The sequence below is a fragment of the Trachinotus anak genome, unplaced genomic scaffold (genome assembly GCF_046630095.1).
Source record: "Trachinotus anak isolate AG129_WGS33_773 ecotype Australia unplaced genomic scaffold, CSIRO_AGI_Tana_v1 ptg000021l, whole genome shotgun sequence".
NCBI classification, from domain to species: domain Eukaryota; kingdom Metazoa; phylum Chordata; class Actinopteri; order Carangiformes; family Carangidae; genus Trachinotus; species Trachinotus anak.
In genome coordinates, this window is record NW_027273872.1 from 22,408,461 (window position 1) to 22,427,615 (window position 19,155).

Genomic DNA, 19,155 nt, shown 5'->3' on the forward strand with positions numbered 1-19,155 from the left:
ATTTGTGTTTTAATGTCAGCAGACATTTCAATTGACTATACTAAAGAAATAGATAAGTAAATAAAATATCATCAGCCTTTATTTAAAATAAATATTTTTAATTATATTTAAATTTGTCTGATCATGTGACCTGCTTCTGGTGTTACCATTAAGAATGACTGAAGAATGAAGGTTTTACAACTTAAACCAAAATGATCTCTGTCACTTCACACACCACACCTTGTATGTGCTTATTTGTAAAACTAAGAAAACAGTATGAAGCTTTTTGGCCCGTGTTTGACTAAAGCTCCTGAAACTGAATCTGGTATCTTTTCTTCTTTTTCTTTCTCTTCTCTAATTATTTTTTCTTTGATTTCCCAGCTCTGACTGTCATTGGACCTCTTATAAATCTTATGAACCCTATAATGTGGCCACCTCAGCAATCAGTGAATTCCTCCATAGTATCTGGATAAATCAATAAGGTCAGAGGAGAATATTTCATGCTGTTGCTCATTTTTATGAGACATCTGTGTGTGCAGGAGCAGACCCTGAAATAAATCATGCATCTCCAGCCTTGTGCCCTATTTTGCTGTATAATATGTTCATTTTACTAGTGAATAAATAATAATGTTGTAATATTTCAAACCTGAACATTCACTGAGATGATTATTCCCCAGTGACTTCACAGTTTAGACACATTTCAGGGCTCCAGTGGCTGTATCTAACTCAGTAATGACCTCTGCCAGTGGAAGTGAAGGAGATGATGTTTTTCTGTCAGCTGTTTGTCTGTCCACCCATCTGTCTGCATGTTTGTAGGTTATTTTGAAAAAGAGACATCAGGCTAACGTTTAGTGGATCTGGGATTTTCATTAGATCATTTCTTGGTTGATTTATTAGTCTGTCTCTGAGTCCTGGTCTGCACACATGGTGGTTTATGTTCAACTGAGTGCCTTCTACTTTACATATCTTTCAGAGACCACTGCATTGAACTTCAACATCATAACTATTAAATCAATAGATCAATCACTTGGAAAATGGGTCTTCAACAATAGAAGGGACGCTGATGATATGATGTGAAGGTGGGTGCATGTTTCAGAATGATAAACAGGAAAGCCCAGGATAAACAAAGGAGTGACTTGAATAACAAGAGGACTTTCAATAATTTATAAGATGAAAATTGTCAGATGAATAGACATCGTGCTGTAGTGAGGAATACTGGTCCCTCTTCAGCGTCGTGATGTGTGTGTGCGGAGAGAGAGGAAGAAAGAGAGATGATGAAATTATGAAAAGGAAAAAAAGCTGTAACGAATCTAAAAATAAAGCAAAACAAGCATCTTTTCTTCCTTTAGGTATGAACAGGGAGCACGGAGCCGTCCTCTGGAATGGTGCTGTCCTCTATATGTTTACACAACAACAAACATGTCGATCAATAATTAAACACAATGAGTGAATGTCCGATATCTGCTCTCACCATGTCTGTGTCTGAAACTGGTCCAAAGCTGGTGACGTAGATGTTTGTCTTCACCTCAGTTACCCTGTCTGGAGACGAAACAGCTATTAGAGGCATCAAGGCACCAAATGAGAAAAAATAAATAAAAACAAAGTTGAAATGCAGCAAAAAGAAGAAAGTTTAAAGGCACTGACGGGGGGAATATGGGATTATTTTTTTATAGCAGATTTCTACAAGCTGTTTTCTCTCATCTTCCTAACGATTTTGTTTCACAGATTTTTAGCACAGATCAGGAAAGCTGACAAAAATCTTTATTTCTCATTATTTCACAATGAAGACAAAGGCAATTGAGATGTTTCCATGTGGGTTTTAATCACCTTAAAAAAACAATGAGTTTAAAGTTATAAACCCTCAGTACTTCCATAAAATAGTTTTGATGGTATTTATGGTCACATTCTTTAAAGCCATTCAATGTATTTATATTCAGTGATTACTGTTAATGAATAACTGAAGCTTTAGCACTGTCGCTGCTTCACATTAAAAGCAGTCAACACATTGTGGCTTTTATTGTGTAGCTTCATAGGAACTGTAGTAGCACAGACTACATCAAAACAAAAATGTGTCTGCAAAATAAGACACAGTCATTTTCAGGTTTTTGAGAGAGGATTGGTTTTGAAATATTGCAGGGAGTAATGGAAGAAGAAGGTGCCACCACAGTTAGAGCTGCAGGCTGAACAACGTCCCAGCAAGGTAACCAACTTTACTGTGTCCTGCTGGTGAGTGTAAAAAAAAAACACTTCCACCATGTGCAGCATGAAATCAAATTGCAGTTTCTGTTGCCACCAGTTACACAGGTGCCATCAAATCAACCAGGACTGGCATTTTAAGGATTATAAGCTTAAATAACAAGCAGGAAGAAACATCTATCATGTTCTGAGTGTGCAACAATGTTTAGCACATTTAAAGATGCATTGTTTTGACAGTTATATACCCTCTAATGATACATGGTAAAGGTCAGATTTAACCATTTAGCCTCATAAATCTGTCTTATTTATTTGGTTTATTTAGTGAGCCACAGTGATATGTAAGCTATGATTTTAAGTGTGTAAAATTTGTCGTAAATGTTCACACTGATGTGGCAGATAGGACGAGCAAAGCCTCATATGTTTCCTATTCAAGTGATAATGTGCGACTACATCAGCTCTGCTGCATCAGGTCCATTTGCTTTCTCTACACTCTGTCTCTCTCAATAATTACTGAAGCTCGATCTCTCATGCTCGGCCAATTCAAAAAGCTTTCACATTTTACTTTACACTCTGTACTACACAGCAAACAGCATCTAATCTAAAGAGATTATAACTCCTAAGTAAAGTGCTCTCATGCGTGGCAGGGCGGGCCGCCATCCACGTCCCTCTAACAAGACATACTATGGAAACGCTTTCTTATTTATAAGGTGATGTAAATCAAGAGGAAGTGACAGGTTGCTGGGTAATAGGTGCAATCCATTTAGCAAGGCATATGGCAGGGTGCATTTATTTATGTAAACCATGCCTTTGTATGTGGATCAGGCTGATTTAAAATAATTATTTAAAGAGAGAGGTTCTTTATGGAGGCAAACATAAAAAATCACTCCAGTAAAATCCATGTCTGACATTAAATGCAGTCATGGTGCGCAGCTTCTTCTCGTAAAAAGACTCAATATGGTGCATTTATCATAACGGTGTAATATACCTTCATTGACTGAACTTCTCAATGGCTTTGCCTGAAGTTCTTCACTATGTAGTCTTTTACATTGTGTGTTGGACATTTTGTGTTGTGTCAAATTTAATTAGTGAAATCTTTATACCTTATAGACTCAAATGATTCCACAATATGCTGTAAAAAAAGCTTAATGCCATGAAATGTTAATGAAAAGAACTGCTGTTGTTTTTCGCACTTTGCTTCTTGATGATCAGTGTTGTATTTTATCAGGTATGTTATGGAGATTCCTTTTTGTAGTGAAGTATTTTCCCCTGCTCGGTCCCCTGTGGTTTTTGTTCTTTGTTAAGTTTCCACAGGCTTGTTGTCATCCGTTAAATGAAATACACAACGAAGGTCGACTGACCAACACATAACTATTAAATCAATTTATCATAAGTGTCAGCGCTTTTGTTATATCACAACAACAACATCACAACCTGTAGCAAAAACCCTCACAAGAAAAAAGGACTAGCCATAGGTCTGATTGAAACCAAGTCCACGACCAAGTGTCAGCGCCAGTCCAGTTTGCATTGCATGAGTGGAGTGGAGCAAATTCACAAAACGAACCATATATGTACAAATGATGCATCCTCGCAGTTCTTCCTCAAAACCTAGGAAAGCACAGCCCTCGGGGAAAATATGTGTTTGTGGCATGTGTTAATGCTTGAGGACGTAAGACACTTATTTATAGGAACCAGGGCAATACCTAAAGTTCATTTATTCAGCAAGTACAGCCATAAACATGTGCCTTTCATATCATCTGAATCATTTGGTACAGATGGGTCTGCTGAACCATGTTCAATTGGTCAGACACAACCCGCTTATGTTCGGGGACTGTGCACCCCACTGTGCAACTATCCAGTTTGGACAGAGATAAAGAGCATTAGCAAAACCCCAGTGTTGGAGGACATGATGAATCAGTGGGAGTGAGTGACATCAGTTCAAAGAGATGAAATCTTTGTTAGCCTGATTTGACTATATTATCAAACTGTCCTCAGTGTTAATAGCAGCAGTTAAATTAACAATCTGCCAAACTGCCGCCTTCCTTTCCCTGCTGCTGATTACACCAACACAAGAGCGACTAAAGAAAGTTTAGCTTTTTAATTAAGTATCTTTAACATCTGATGTCTTGCACTGTAGGTGAAGGGTTGTATATTTGTGTAGCTTTTTAAGCTTGAACAAACATTTTGCATCCTCTAGTTAGCATAATCAGCAGTTATGCTAACTATGTCACCGTGGCCCCAAGATCATCACTTTCTGAATCAACAAGAATACAACAAGAAGATGCCACAATATCACCTGCAGTGCAAACAACACAAATGGGAAACAGTGCAGTATTAAACGGGCTATTTGTGAGCTTCCTTTGCCACCAAAGACAGTTTTTCTGCCAGGAGCAGGAGGTGGTGATTGTTGCTTGACCAGAGCTTCGCTGCCATTGTTGTCTTTACAAATGTAATTTTTTTAAAGTTATTTTTTTGGTCCATTTTTGCCTTTATTATACCTGCAGTGAGAGAGTGACAGGAAAACGTGGGGACAGAGGGAGAAGTGATGACGTGCAGCGAAGGGCCTCAGGGTGGATTTGAACTCAGGCTGCTGCAGTAGGGACTGAGCCTTCATGGTATATGCTCTACCAGGTGAGCCACCGGGGCACCCTGATCGCTGTCTTTATCACACAAGAGCTTATAATTCGCTCTCTGAGCAGCACTATCCTCAGGGTAGATTGGAGGCTACATTGAGTTGCTATCAGAAAAGTGACAAAGCGGTCTGGAGCTAGCTGGTTAGCATGCTAACTTCACTGGAAGCAAAGCTCTGACAGAGACAAGAGTTAACATCCGCTCTCCGCCTCTGGAGACAGCTGTGGGTGAGTAAAAGAATGAAGTTTGATGCTAGACTCAAAGTTTCCTCTGGACTGGTAAGTAAACAGCTGTTAATACTAATGTTGGCTGTGTAGCAATATCAAAACTTATGCATAGCTCCTTTAAAATGGAATTAATGAGTTAGCATTTAAGTGTTAGCGAACTATTGCCAATTTACACATTCAGACAACAAGAAGCAACATTATCATTTATTTGGACTTTGCAAGTCTACTCTCTGCTCCTTTTTTCTGGGGGGAGGGTTGATGAGAACAGGAAAATCTAAAATATAGCAGTACAAAAATATTGACTCATCAGCTTAAAACTATACTTATTATGGCTGAATACAATCTTTACCTGTTCTTAGAAAACAGATGCATTGATGGGTGTTTACTAACTGAGGTGCTTTACACCAATGACATGTGAGAAGCTTCCATGTATTGAGGAGTTTGTGTTTTCAGTGACCGTACTCAATAACAAAATTTCCTTTTGGTGCTCATGACAAATCCACAGCGTCTTAATTAGTGAGGATGGCTCTCACAGCCCCAAGATGTGATTTCTGCTAATACAATTCTTTCTTGGTGCAAATTTAAGGCTGGAACATAATGTATAGCTCTAAGCATGAAGTTGTAGTGAGATGACAAATTTTTTGGGTAGAAAACAAATTAGTAGCAGAAGTGTGAATATGAACAGAAGTGAGCTGCCTCGCAGTCACACTAATGATGTGGGAGCAACTGTGCTTTCTGCATTCAGTCTGCAGCCTGGCTTGATTTCAGTGAAAGCGACAGACACCAATTGCTGCATTTTAAAAGAGCTTGGTATTGCCTCAACACCCAAACACATGACAAGTATGAAAAATAAATGCAGGATTAAAGCAGTTAGAATTACAATTTAGTCCACAGTAGTTACATTAGAAGCTCTATATTAGATACATTAGATAGCTGTTTTTGCTTCTGAAAGCAATAGGCCTATTTAGCCCTCAAATGGCTGTGGTTATATTGTATTTGCTATAAATAAATCCAAGAGAAATGTGCAGCCTAAACCCACACAGTAATTCATTCATTGTTGAATTACAGTAGTTTTTTTTTTCTCTCCCCTGAAACCCTCTAGCAGCCCCAAGGGGACACGTGGGTTCATCTTGAAAACCTCTGCCCTAGATTCATCTTTTCCATCTTCATCATTTGATTTTCAGCGGCTGTAAAACTCACATCTATTTTAACTGTCTCACTGTTTGGTGAAAACATCCAAACAGTAACGCAATGTTCAGCCTTGATATAGGATCTTTCCATTTCATGTCTAGTGTCCAATGCCATCTATAATAACAGCCATGATTCTACAGTTTTGAGGCTTTTAGTGTTTCATTTTTGCTGGGAGTGTGTCTGAAAGATGTTAGGGTTGTTCTTTAGTTCACAGTTTGTGGTTTTGGTGTGGATTCATTGCACTGTTTTACACAGGTAAATAAATATTTAACATTTTAGAGAAAGAGATACCTGGAATAGAAAAGTGACAAAATCAGACTGCAAAAATGAAAACATGTGTAGGGAAAATTCATTTTGTATACACTCTGCATGTATGGAGGTAATTTGTAATGATGCTGTAAATAAATGATTGAATTAATGATTCATATACAGAGAGCACAGACAGTGTACGCTGGATTTCCTTGGGAATCAGCCCCTTTTTTGTGGCATGCTACATGAACCATGAAAACAGTCAAAGGGCCTGATTCTGTATCCCTGAATATATATAATATGTATGAGTGAACACACTTGTGCAGCTGTGATGAGGCTCTTTTTAAGGCCATTACAAATGTGTTACAAACCAAAGTCTACTGAGGCATTAACATGTTTTTCCCACAGATGAGACATACAGATCTAATGTGTGTACAATGTGGAAAATTCCATCTGATGTCATTTTATTTCCCTTTTTAGACTCAATTCTGCCCCATGATGTCGGCCCTGTGTATATTACTGGGTGAAGTATGTTACTACACTCTGAGTGTTGGGGGTTTGGCTCCCACTGGGGCCAAGTCTGATAAAAATGTATGTGCTCATGGTACTTTAAGACACTTTGGTTGAAAGTGTCCAATTTATGTTTGAATGTTTTATTTAAATGTTTTCTTTTAGATCACAGATCTCTCCTGGGTCTGTATTAAACCCAATCACTTCTTCCAAGCTGTCGGTTGGCAGAGAATCATCAGTTTGTGTAATTTCTCAGTCAAAATCAATATATTTTTATTGATAAATTCCTATAAATTTCCTTATGGACTACAAATATCTTGTCGGTGCTGGGACTAAATTAAAAAATGTCAAGAAAGATTCTAAATGTTTATATTGTGTAGGGATGCATTAAGTAATTAATTGGTGCATAAAACCATATTTGATGGAGACAGGCCATGAAATATGATCAATAATGTTCTTAAAGTAAGATGTATACTGGAGCTACACTGTAGTAATAGGCCATAGCTTTGAGCTTTTCCTACACAGAAAATAAACTAGCAGCACTATTAGTGTAGGTCCAGTTGTACAGGCTGAGCATTGCCAAGCTAAAGGAGGTCTGTTCCCCATATGGCAGCTCCTGGGCTGGGCTGATGGCCCCAGGAATTTGAATTTCAAATGGCACCAAATCCTGAGGGAGGGGCTCAGCTTTGGGATGAGGGGCCAGCTGGAAATGAGATGCCAAACATGGAGGATGATGGGAGACGTGAGGATGGAGAGAGAAGCACTGAGGCCACTGGAGAAGATCACAACATGGCATAAATCATAACATACAACTTCCTTTAAGTGATCACACCTGGTGCACAAATAATATAAAATTATATTAAAAAATTATACAAATTTTTGTTCAAAGTGGGAGTGGAAATGCTTTCAGACTTTAAACAGCACCTTGTGGAATATTTAAGTGTCTCGAACTTGTGTAATATTCAGACTGTAGTTGTGCCTCGGCAGATTTCAATCAAATAAACACTGTGCTGGTGATACTCCAAATATTGCATTTTCAGGGTTTGGTTCTATCTTATTACAGATATTAGAAAATATTAGAACGTTTTTGAAAGTATTGTGAATATTTTAATGAGAAATACAACTAAATCAATCAACTTTCAATGCTACATTTTGCTGAAGCAATGGACCAATGAATGACATACAAAATAAGTTAATGCAATATCATTTATTTGCCATATCAGTGAAATAATGTCAAACATGTCCCTACAGTTAAACTAGCTTTACAACCACAGAGAACAACTACACAGCACTAAAACATCATATTTGACATTTGCTTTTGTTCAATGCCCCGATAGAGTCTTCCCGTAGATATTTGACTCATTCAGTGGGCATTTTACGGGAAAATTCAAGCAGCAATATAGCCCTCCTCGGGGTTAAAAATGTGGCCACTTTGGCTGCTGTTACTTTCCAGGAAGTGGAATGAGTGTTATATAACCTAAATGTTTTGTGCACAGTGTGTGTTTGTCAGTTTATTCTTGAGGGGATCGCTGCCAAAGGTTATCGTTACTACAAAAGCTGATGCTAAATGAAATGTTCTCACTCCAAATGACCCATCAACCATTGAAAAAGACAGAGACTTGATGTCTCATAACAAAATTTTAGATCGTATAAATTGTGCATTTATTAAATAATGAACTTGTGTACGTCCAGTGTTAGTAAATAATTTCCTTACCCCCAAGACCAGGCCGTAGACGGTTGTCGTATCCATCCAGCAGTCTGTCCAGGATCCGTGTGAACAGGGTGATGTTGGTTTTAAAGGCATCAGATGTGGCATCGGCATTCACCGAGCTAGTCGACAGAAACACAGCAACAACATGAGCAGCTAACGGACACTTCATCAAACAGGAATCTGATTAAATTTTAAATTCATTTAGACTCATAACTCTGATTTCCTCAGAGGCTCGGTTTATGGAAAGAAAAGGGGTTGTTATTATCTGGACTTCATACGCACCCACACAGACACGCACACGCACGTTGTTTCTCAACCACATGGATGACCCAGTTCAAGGCAGAGTTATTGTGAGCCATCTGATCTTAGAGCCAAAACACAACTGAATATGTTAATTTAATCAGAGCCAGAGATTCATGGTAAATAAATTCAGATAAGGTACTACATTAAAGCTCGACATAATTACCACTGTCGCCAGCCCTGGTGTAAGCCTCAGGTTATGGGCATATTTTACTCGAAGCAGGAAAAGGGAATTTATATATAATGTATATATCTGAGTATTTTCTGTTTGGACCACATTTCTCTAATTAACATGAGTGAAAGTATTGGATTAATAAGGCCGACTTATTGGTGTTAATAGGCTAAATTTGATCTCATATGTTCTCTAGTATAACAACAGCACTTCAAAATCACACCCATATCACAACAGCATACATATGCTGCTTTTGGCATTGCACCAGAAAAAGCTTGAATTAAATAATTAGCAGGAAAACTTCGGTGGAGGAAAATGTGACATTTATTCATAAAACTAGATTAATTCAGTTCTGTTGAGCTAATTTGTATTGTTTTGTGTTATTAGCCCTGCTATCGTTAGCTGTCTAAGTAGCTAACTAGCTAGTTCTCAGGGCTTCCACTGTAGCTATAATGTTAGCTGGTTTTCTCAAGCTATACCTTACCTTTACAGATACTGATGCATATTTGTAAGTGTTACTTATACTGTCCTGGTTCTGAAGTTGGAAATATCACAAATGTCTAATAGCTAACATAGCTATTACGATACAGTAGCTCGAACTTGGAGAAAAAAAGTGTAGAACCAGTGATGTCTACGAAGCCAAAATTACTGCCAGTTACCAAAAAAAAAAAATCTTATTTTAACATCAATACATTTGACACAGGTCATTCAAAAATACTGTGTTTGTATTTGATTTCACGTGTTAGCGAACTTCTACCATGTTGTGTAGGCGCGGATGAATGCGTTAAGGCTAAAGGAAGGTCTTCTTCCCATTCTCCTGATTGGGTGTGAACAGCAGTAGGAAAAGCACAACATCAATGACAGCTCTGTTGCATTCAAGTTTTTCAGTTTGTGACAGTGAGCCGGCATTCAGGCCTTTAACACAAGGACCCTGCGACCGAAGCAGCTAAGCAGAATTCATATTTTATAATAATTTTATTATTTATTCAGACATCTCAAAATGTCTGCTGTGAAAAGGGCCTGTGGCCTTTTCTGGCCATCCCAAACACATTTTCAGAATCTGTGCTGAACATTGGTTAGATCATAATGGAGCCTGAGAGGGATTCAGTGACCGTATTTCAATTACCTCAATGCTTCTTACGCGAGCTGTTTTTGTTTAGACAACTGTCCTCTGGTGTGCGCTGCTGATTCTGGTCTATATCAAAAGACACCTTAACACCTTATGTGACAATGTGAGATGTCCTCTGCTCAGATTTTTTTTTTTTAAAAAAGAGTGGACGCTTTGGTTTAGTGAAAAATAAAGGTGAAAGCAGGTTGGACAAATTTCCAGAAATAAGAATTTAAAGTAATGATTTTTATTACATAAAAAAAAAAAAATGTATAGTTGTATTCTCCTTGAAAGAAAGGCCATTTGGTCACAAAATGGCTTTTCAGCACTGATATTATGATAGAGGATTATTTTATTTATTTATTTATTTAGTGATGTGTCTAGGGAATTTCCAAACCCTGAGAACAAAGAATTTCAGGCCTGCTGCAATAGGCCACTTTTTCAACAGGGCAGTAATAATTACCCACATGCCCTCCAGGTTATTTTTATGGTCAGACTGAGCATGCTGAAGGCGGGAACTGCCCCCCACCCCCCTGCACATTGTGTGTCCACTGATAATGAGTGGAGGGGAAAAAAAAAAAAAAACACAAAAAAAACTAGATAACTTGATAAATAGAGACCTCCAGTCCATCCCCAGAGACAAAGTGAGTGACCCTCCACCCGCAGCTCCATCATTCAAGGCGGCTCCTGCTCAAAGCGCTCACCTGGTTTTCCGGAGAGCGGTGAGCGCCAGCAGGCAGATGAGAAGTGGAGAAGCGCTCTCTCTGCTCCACATGGCTGCTTCAACACCTACACACAGCGGGACAGCCGCTGGAATGAATGGAGCATCTATTTCACCGGCTTTGACATGCTATTGGATTTGTATGTGACCTGTACAGGCGTTATATCCATCACTTATTTCTGGGGATTCCCTTTAACACAGAGGGAGGAAAAAACAGACGGAGGGAAAGAAGCAGGAGAGACAGCAACTGGCAGTAATTAGTATTCACTGGCACGTCCCACGCCTCCACTCACTGAACATTACTGTCACCGAAAATACTGGATCCAGTCAGTACACCCATTTCAAGCCAATTAAGATAATAAAATAATAAAAAAAAAAAAAATGCAGAAAATAACCAATAATGTGTGAAAAAAAACGTGGAGGTGAGATCAAGCTGCTCTCCCACGCTTTCCAACGTCTCTCCTCAGATAATAAATAATAATAAAATAAACGTTTTCTTTGTGTCTGAGTGAGGGGGAAAAAAAACAGACTCACCTCAAGTGCAGAAAGTACCTGCTGCAGCTGGAATCGTCGAAGATGCAGGAAAGTTAAGGGGAATTCACCGCTCTCTCCTGGTCTGGCGAGACCGGGCGAGTGCAAGTCTGTCAGGAGAACAAAGCTGCGAGCACTGATAAATCATGGTCCCAGCCAGCAGCAGGGATGCTCCCGGAATGCATTGCCTTTCACAAGGTCCGACAATTTAATGCAAAGACTGCCAAGATAATAACAGTGCGATGGAAGGAAAAATGAAATGGAAACTAAAAAAAAAACAAAAAAAAAAAAAAAAAAAAAAAAACGAAATAAAATGAAATAAAAACAAGCAGTAGTGGGAGCTGATCCTGGTTTCAAATTACCCTGTTCAGCATCCTCCTCAGCTTGTATAGAGGCTCGATGTGAATCGTGATAAGCAAGAAACACATCTCAGTCTCCCTCATCTCCACACAAAAACTACAAAGGCTGAGGAGGAGAGACACTGGGTCCTAAAGGTAGTGTGGTATGTACTGAGCCTCCTCCTGCAGCCTCCAGCTGAGACCTGGACAAGTGAGGATGCTAATGAATGTTGTATCCACTCGCGGTCAATGCATAGTGGTGTATTGATTATGCAAAACAGTCAGACATCATTGCATTGTTATAATGGATTATATGGGTTTAACCAGTTTGGGTAACACACTACGATATTTGTGCTGATACTTGGTTTTCTTTTATTTTCTTACTCACTTATCTTACTTATTGTTTTCACACACTAAAAAAATGAAGTATTTAATCCGGACGCTAACAATCCCCACTCAAATACTGATGAATGACTTTATCTAGAGGATAAGGAGCTCCTTAAAGCAGCAAGTCAAGATTTAAAACTAAAGTTTAGTTCATTCATTAATGCTCTAAAAATCACACATTCTTGCAGGTCAGGTTTTTGTATCTGCACAGCTCCACTGCACACTGCTCCTACCGCCGTCTGAAATGAGAAGAAACTGTAAAGGAATGGCCGGTGTTGACTTGATGTACAGAATCACAAAATCAAGCCATCAGTCCAAACACAAATTGGATTTGATATGAGGTGTTTTTCTTTGTTGCATGTGTGTGTTTGTGTGAGTGGGGGAGACACAGAGGATGAATGGCCCTCTTGACACTTTGCTGTTGCTAGGACTATGTACTGTGGTAGAAATAACCAGCCTTTTCAAATGACTGTTGCAGCTTCAGTGTTTACAACGCGCTGGTTTATTTCTCCAGATCGCCTCAAACCAGAAACTCACTAGAATAAGTCAAAATAAAAATCATCATTACATTTCAAAATTGTTTCCATGATTTTGTTTTCCCTCCTGAATTGTGCCATATTGTGCCAATATTGTACATGTCCCTCCTTGGGAGCTGTTCTTTCAGCACCACATAAAGTATGGGAACTCTTCTAACAGACAAGTGTAAATCCACCTAATGTGTCAATATGTTTTCTTTGTCAAACTATTTCTGAATGTAACAAAACACTGACACTGTTTTAATGGCAAAGTTCATCCTCTGGTGTTTGGTTTGTCTTATTTATTGCCATAAAGAGCTGTGATGAGAGTAAGATTTGACAGATAACATGGTGAAGCTGAATATGTTGAAGAGAAAGTGTCTAATATGTCATGTTTCAGCAGTGTTCTCTTATTTTATTTATTTGTTTGTTTGTTTGTTTGTTTTTTGTCTATGTTTTTTTAGAAAATAAAGCAGAACATTAAGTAGAAGGTGATGCTTTCATGTCTGCATTACCAACTGGGAAAATGAGCAACTGCAGACTCCCACCATCATCATCATTATCATTATTATCATTATTATCATTATCATTATTATTATTATTATTAGTATTATTTGAATTATTTACATACTAACTACCGAAAGATAATAGAGGATACAATGACATAGAAATTCAAAGTGAATGTCTCAGGTAACTGTGGCGGATTCTCGGGCAGGTTGAAGACAGGATAAAAGAGCATTAGGGAGACCTGCTGACTGATAACCCAGCACATACCCTGATTTAAGAAGCAGCAGAGGAACTGAGTACTCACACACACTCACACACACACACACACAGATCAAAACAGACCACTGGACCTCAGGGGTCAGACCATTATCAAGCAGCCGCTGCCTCCCTTTGCTATGCTTCTGACTGGAAAGCTGACCCATTGATCTCTGCTCTAATCCATACCTGTGACAGGTGATCGATGAGGCAGGTCATCTCAATGGCGGTGACCCTCAGGCCCATCATCAAGTCCAACAAAGCAGGCAGGTAGGAAACAGGCTACAGCAAGGGCATCGAGGACTAAAGAAGGGAAAAATCTCACCTTTTATTTTGTTTAACTGTGTTGGCACGTGTGTCAACGTGTTTCTTTTTTCTCTGAACTCAGGTTTTACTTGTGCTGCTAGCCTCTGGGTTACACATTCTTACAGCACATTGTTTATTGCAAGATGTTGCATCATGCTCAGCCTTACTGCCAGGCCTGAGTGTGTCCCGGTTGGGCACAATGAGTGACAATGCATATTGATCAAGTCCGTGTAGAGGAGGGTAAGCAAATAATATCAGGTTCGAGAGGTAGCTGTGAATGTTTTATTTCCCTAAAACACAGTCACCCAATGTTTTTTTAAGGCAAAGCTGGCGTTTGAAAAATCCTGATGTGTAGAAGGGAAATATCTTAAAAATCTCCTGAATCAATATGGTTACATACACTGTGGTTAAAGCCACTCTGATTGACGTCACATGCTAAATGTAGTGCCATCCAAATATGCAAAACAATCCATCACAAACATAATAAATGGAGGGCCAAATAACTGAATAACTGTCCTTTCGCTGGTAACCCAGACTTGTCCTTTAACCCTTTGTTTGTTTTTACAGCCACTAGCTGCCAACAGACAGCTTACCTGTAGACAGCAGGAATACCAAGGGAGCAATACAAATGCAGATTCAGATAGGCAGGAATTGACTGATACGCTTTCAGTCTGTGGGGGAGCAGCTCAATAATGATCTGGTCATTCAAAAAAAAAAAAAAATCTAACAGAAAAGTGTGCTGCTGCTGCTGCTGCTGCTGCTGCTGTGCATTTAAACAAGCTGAGATGAATCGGTGCATCTAAATATAGTCAATAAGTCATGGCTGCTGTCTGTGTAGATGCTTATCGTAAAATAGAATCAAATAGAATTGAAGAAAATGCTTAATAGGCATGTGGGGTGATATGACTCACATGCAGGCACAAATGTATACACACACACACACACACACACACACACACACACACACAAATTTACACTTAGACCCACACATACATGTACACACACACTGTCCCTCTGCTGGAGAGACACAATAATGTTCCAAACATCACAACACACTGATCTGGGAAGTGGCTGTAGCAGCACACAAGAGCGTGTCCATCAACAGGTTTGATTCTCTGTTTTAACAACTCGAAGCAGCTCATCACACACAGCAGCTGAACATAAAGTCATGTGTGGTACCTGGGATGCGAGTCCCCTATAAGAATACACCACAGCACCGGGTGGCTGGTGACTCTGGTGACATTTTGGGAAGAAAATACCTGAGCCAGTCATACAGCATGTTGTTGTCAGTTGCATGTCAGCATGAGTTGATTCACCAGACACTGCTGGAAATGCTAAACCATTCTCAGGCCTGTTACCTCGGCAACAAGCCATGCATGGCAGAAGAAAGATGTTGTGAGAGAAAAAAGATGAGGAGCCCATCGAGGGGCTCTGACACTCTTAAAGTGATAGGTCACCCTCCAAAACCATTTGTCAAACTGCACCGGCTCCACACGCAGAACACTCTCACATCGCATGGTAATATTGAAATAGCTGACGCAGCATTACACTGAAGCAGCTATATGGGAGGCAGCCATTACTAATGTTATTAGTTACACCTGCGTTTGACAAGTTAAAATATCCTCTATGTGAGAGAGGCAGATAAATCAATAGCTAAATGGTGACAAATGGACATGTTTATTGGGACAAGAGGAAAATACTGAGGCAGAGGAGAAATATCGAGCGGGGTTTTTACTTTTAGATGTGCAAAATCTTTTTATTGGGGAATCTATGAGAACAATGCTCTGGGGATGTATCAGTATATGGAGAAGTTACAGACAATCTGTGTGTAAGCACCAAATGTGTAATAGAACAAATGAAATGAGAATTATTTTGAAGGTTAAATAAACAGCTCTGTAGACTTCAAGCTAAATTTTAGGTTTGTTCCTCAAAGATACAGCTGAAATGAAATATATATATATTTTTTTTAATTACAAAATGTAAAAAAAACAAACAAAAAACAACACGTCTGAAGCATGAAAGTATCAAAACCAGAGGGTTGTGAATGTGTTCAAAGAAACAGATAATTTTGTTTCTGCAAAATAAATTTGAGAAAAAAGCTTGACTCTCTTGTCTCAAGTGACAAAACTACTGATGCAATTCAGTGCAAAGCCTTCATCAGAGCATAACGTATACAACAGCTGTGATCGCTCTGTTCAAAGAAAATTATATAAAAATGAAAATCAATTAAAAGTAACAATAATGAAATGAGAAACATTCTTACACAGGGGTGTTCAAAGAATATAGAAAAACAATAAAGGAATGTAGATAATATAATAATATAGATATAGGATATAATAAAGGATGATATACAGTAACTTTTTATTACAAATCTCAGACTAAAGACCTGTCCCGAGTTGGGAAAAATCTGCACGTCTATGTAATTTCCTCAAAAGTGTGTGTGTTCATAATAACTAGGTGACTAGGTGTGGGTGTGTATGTGTGCTGGATGGCTGTGAGCAGTGACAGCCTGACTGTGGTGTATAAATTTTGCCTTCACTTAAAATTTGCCAGGGGTACTTTTACTTTGAAATCCATAATGAAATCATCTGAAATTGGGCTATATTTTTGCTAGGACACGGAAAAGGAAGAGCTGGCTTTCAGGGGAAGGCCTGAACACGCTGCAGTATTTGATTGACAACCTTATTGAACCACCTCAGCTCTGAGTCCAGAGCTCCACAGATGGAGACAAATAAAAGTTCACGCAGAGTTCATGTTATCGGCTGTCAGATGATCTCACCGCTACCAAATGCTGAGGCCGTATCTCTGCATCCTATGTTTTTCTTCTTCTTGTTTCTTATATAACTCAATAGATGAATCACAGCCACACTTAGCTTATAAAAATTAAAAAGGTCACTTTCATGACCTTGCCAATGCTATTTATATAGCAGGAGTTTTCTGCACTCACTGTTGCTAATTTCCCTCAGGTTACCAAGGAAACTAAACCGAGTGCAACTCAACAGTCCTCCATGTTTTGCCGGTCACATTGCATCTGCCATCTTCAGCTCCAGAGTGTCTACAATAATTCCCTTTTTATCCACGGCTAAATCTAACTGCTGAGCCCTGTGTACAAACAGCAGAGAGCTAAACCGTGGGCTCTCACACCTGGTGTCTGCAGCACCCTGTCACATGCTGAAAACACCTCGGCCTCACAGCACAGCAGAGAAACTGAAAAAATGATTCGATTTCGGATTTTGAGATATATGGGTGGGGAGACGCTACAAAGCTGAGGAAGAAGCACTGTTTGGCATGAATACATATTTGCATGAATATGTGCATCCTATACCTTCCTTTACGAGAAGATGATCTTTCAGTGGCCCAATGTGGTCATGCACATAGAAGTATTAACATGTCACAGGCTGAAAAGGTGCATAATGATTTGTTATTGATTTTATGGAAGAAATTAGTGGGATGAAACCAACTAAATTATACAGAGGAAAAAGCCTGAAATTGTGGCAGCTGTGAGCAAATGTATTTTTAAAGACATTTTCTTCTTTTTTTAAATATCCCTATTCAAAAGTTTACACCTGCAAAAGTGGTGTTTACTTTTGAATTTGCTCCTAATCTAACAGTATGAACTGTTTTGACGTTTTTCTTTTAATTTAACAAATTATATCTCTATATGTTTTACCCAAATAAAACAGATTCTAAATTTAGAATTGTTTCCTGATTTAAATCAGGAAATATATAATCAAGATCACATTAAATACAACTAAGACACTTTTGAAAAATGACACTTCAGACACAATTTGCCTGCTACTTTGATGTATTTGAGGTTTGATACACAGCCAAGTAAAATATTTCTCCACTTGATGTTTTTTCCAGTCAGAGTGAAGACAGCTTTGAAACAACATGGACCTTCATGTTGAAATAAATGAAATATAAAATATCCACATAATAATAATAACCAGCTACAGCCCTCCAACATTTACTGTTTATATTGCATATAGATCATGTCCATGATGATGTAGTAGTGGTAATGTACAGTACAGTAATGTTCCAAACAGCCACTAGACGCCACACACACACATACAAACTGAACACACTTTGACTTATTCATCAGTGGCTGCAGTGAGTTCCCTGAGCAAATGAACTGTATTTTAGATGAGCAGCTTAAATTTTTCTCTTACCCCGTCGTATTCATCATCAGTCGCTGATTTCAATAGTCTGAGACAACTTACTTTGTCCAGTGTTTCACAGTGATTTTGGGAGATGTGTAACTGTTCTTCTCTCTAATGAGGAGACTGATAAGTGTCTTGTAGATATAACTTTGTACTTGTAGAAATTAATGCAAGTAATCTGCTTTAAAATGAAAGTGTTTGTTTAACTACAGTTTTACAGCTTTTAATGAAAAATGCAGCATTACTCTCTATAGGAACTTAAAAATCATAATTACACTGTGCTATTTGTCAATGAGTGATAAGTGAATTATTTAAGAACTGCATATTAATAGACTTGATTTTTACTTATCAGCTCCTAATTACTGCTTTTAGACACCCCCATTTCTCTCAACTGCCAAACACATTTATATCTATGCACATTTTTTCTGTTGGTCTCTACTTATGAAAGTAAAACAGTTTCCTCCAATTTAGTTTTTACACCTGTGCAGGAAGATATAAAAACACTGATCCTGTATCCCTGTATCAGTGGAGGGTGTGATGGAATTGCTGCTACTTGTTGAGTCCATATTACATATTAAATTTACTGCTCTTTGAAGTGGATCTATAATTAACACAACCACTTGTCAAAAGAAACATATTAAAGATAGATAGTGTTCTCATTATGCTGTTTATTTCTCAGTGTTCAGTGGCAGGACACCAGCAGTATAGTCACCAGCTTTGCATGTGATGAGTGAGCCGTACCAGCTGCTGTTTTCCTACCGTGAACAGAGGGAAAGGAAGGGGTAAGGGAGAGGCTTGTAGCTTTGTCTTGCAATCCACATTTATATTCTGCCATGACATTTTTGAGATCTATTTCAGAATCTGTTCTTTATCCTAAAACCTTGATACATACTGTATAAAAAACTGTATTGATTTTGTTAAATGCAAAGGTAATAGATGTACACATACTGGATTTCTGTATATGAAATATATTTACATAATAAATCAAAAACAGTTAGGTAAAAATTATATATGAAACCTATTAAAATTTGAAATAATTTCATATGTTATTATATATGTCTAGCCCATACAAATATGTATGTCTGTCAATATATATTAATATTATATACAACAGGGTCCAGAAGTCTGAGCCCACCTTTCCAGAATGGGAGGACAGGCATATTT

At 38.4% G+C, this 19,155-nt stretch overlaps 1 protein-coding gene across 2 annotated transcripts in view; it reads right to left on the minus strand.

Moving 5' to 3' along the window:
* Window positions 1–11,820, minus strand: part of LOC139605909 (gamma-aminobutyric acid receptor subunit alpha-2) — a 32,223-nt gene extending 20,403 nt beyond the window's left edge. Inside the window, exons 1-4 of one of the 2 annotated variants that reach the window (XM_071457789.1) lie at window positions 11,527–11,820; window positions 10,976–11,081; window positions 8,695–8,810; window positions 1,451–1,518 (exon numbers count right to left, since the gene is read on the minus strand). In XM_071457789.1, coding sequence (XP_071313890.1) covers window positions 1,451–1,518; window positions 8,695–8,810; window positions 10,976–11,046 — 255 coding nt within the window. In that variant the 5' untranslated portion in view covers window positions 11,047–11,081; window positions 11,527–11,820. The remainder of the gene's footprint in view (window positions 1–1,450; window positions 1,519–8,694; window positions 8,811–10,975; window positions 11,082–11,526) is intronic. The other variant, XM_071457790.1, reaches the window with a different exon arrangement.
* Between the last annotated feature and the right edge of the window lie 7,335 nt (window positions 11,821–19,155).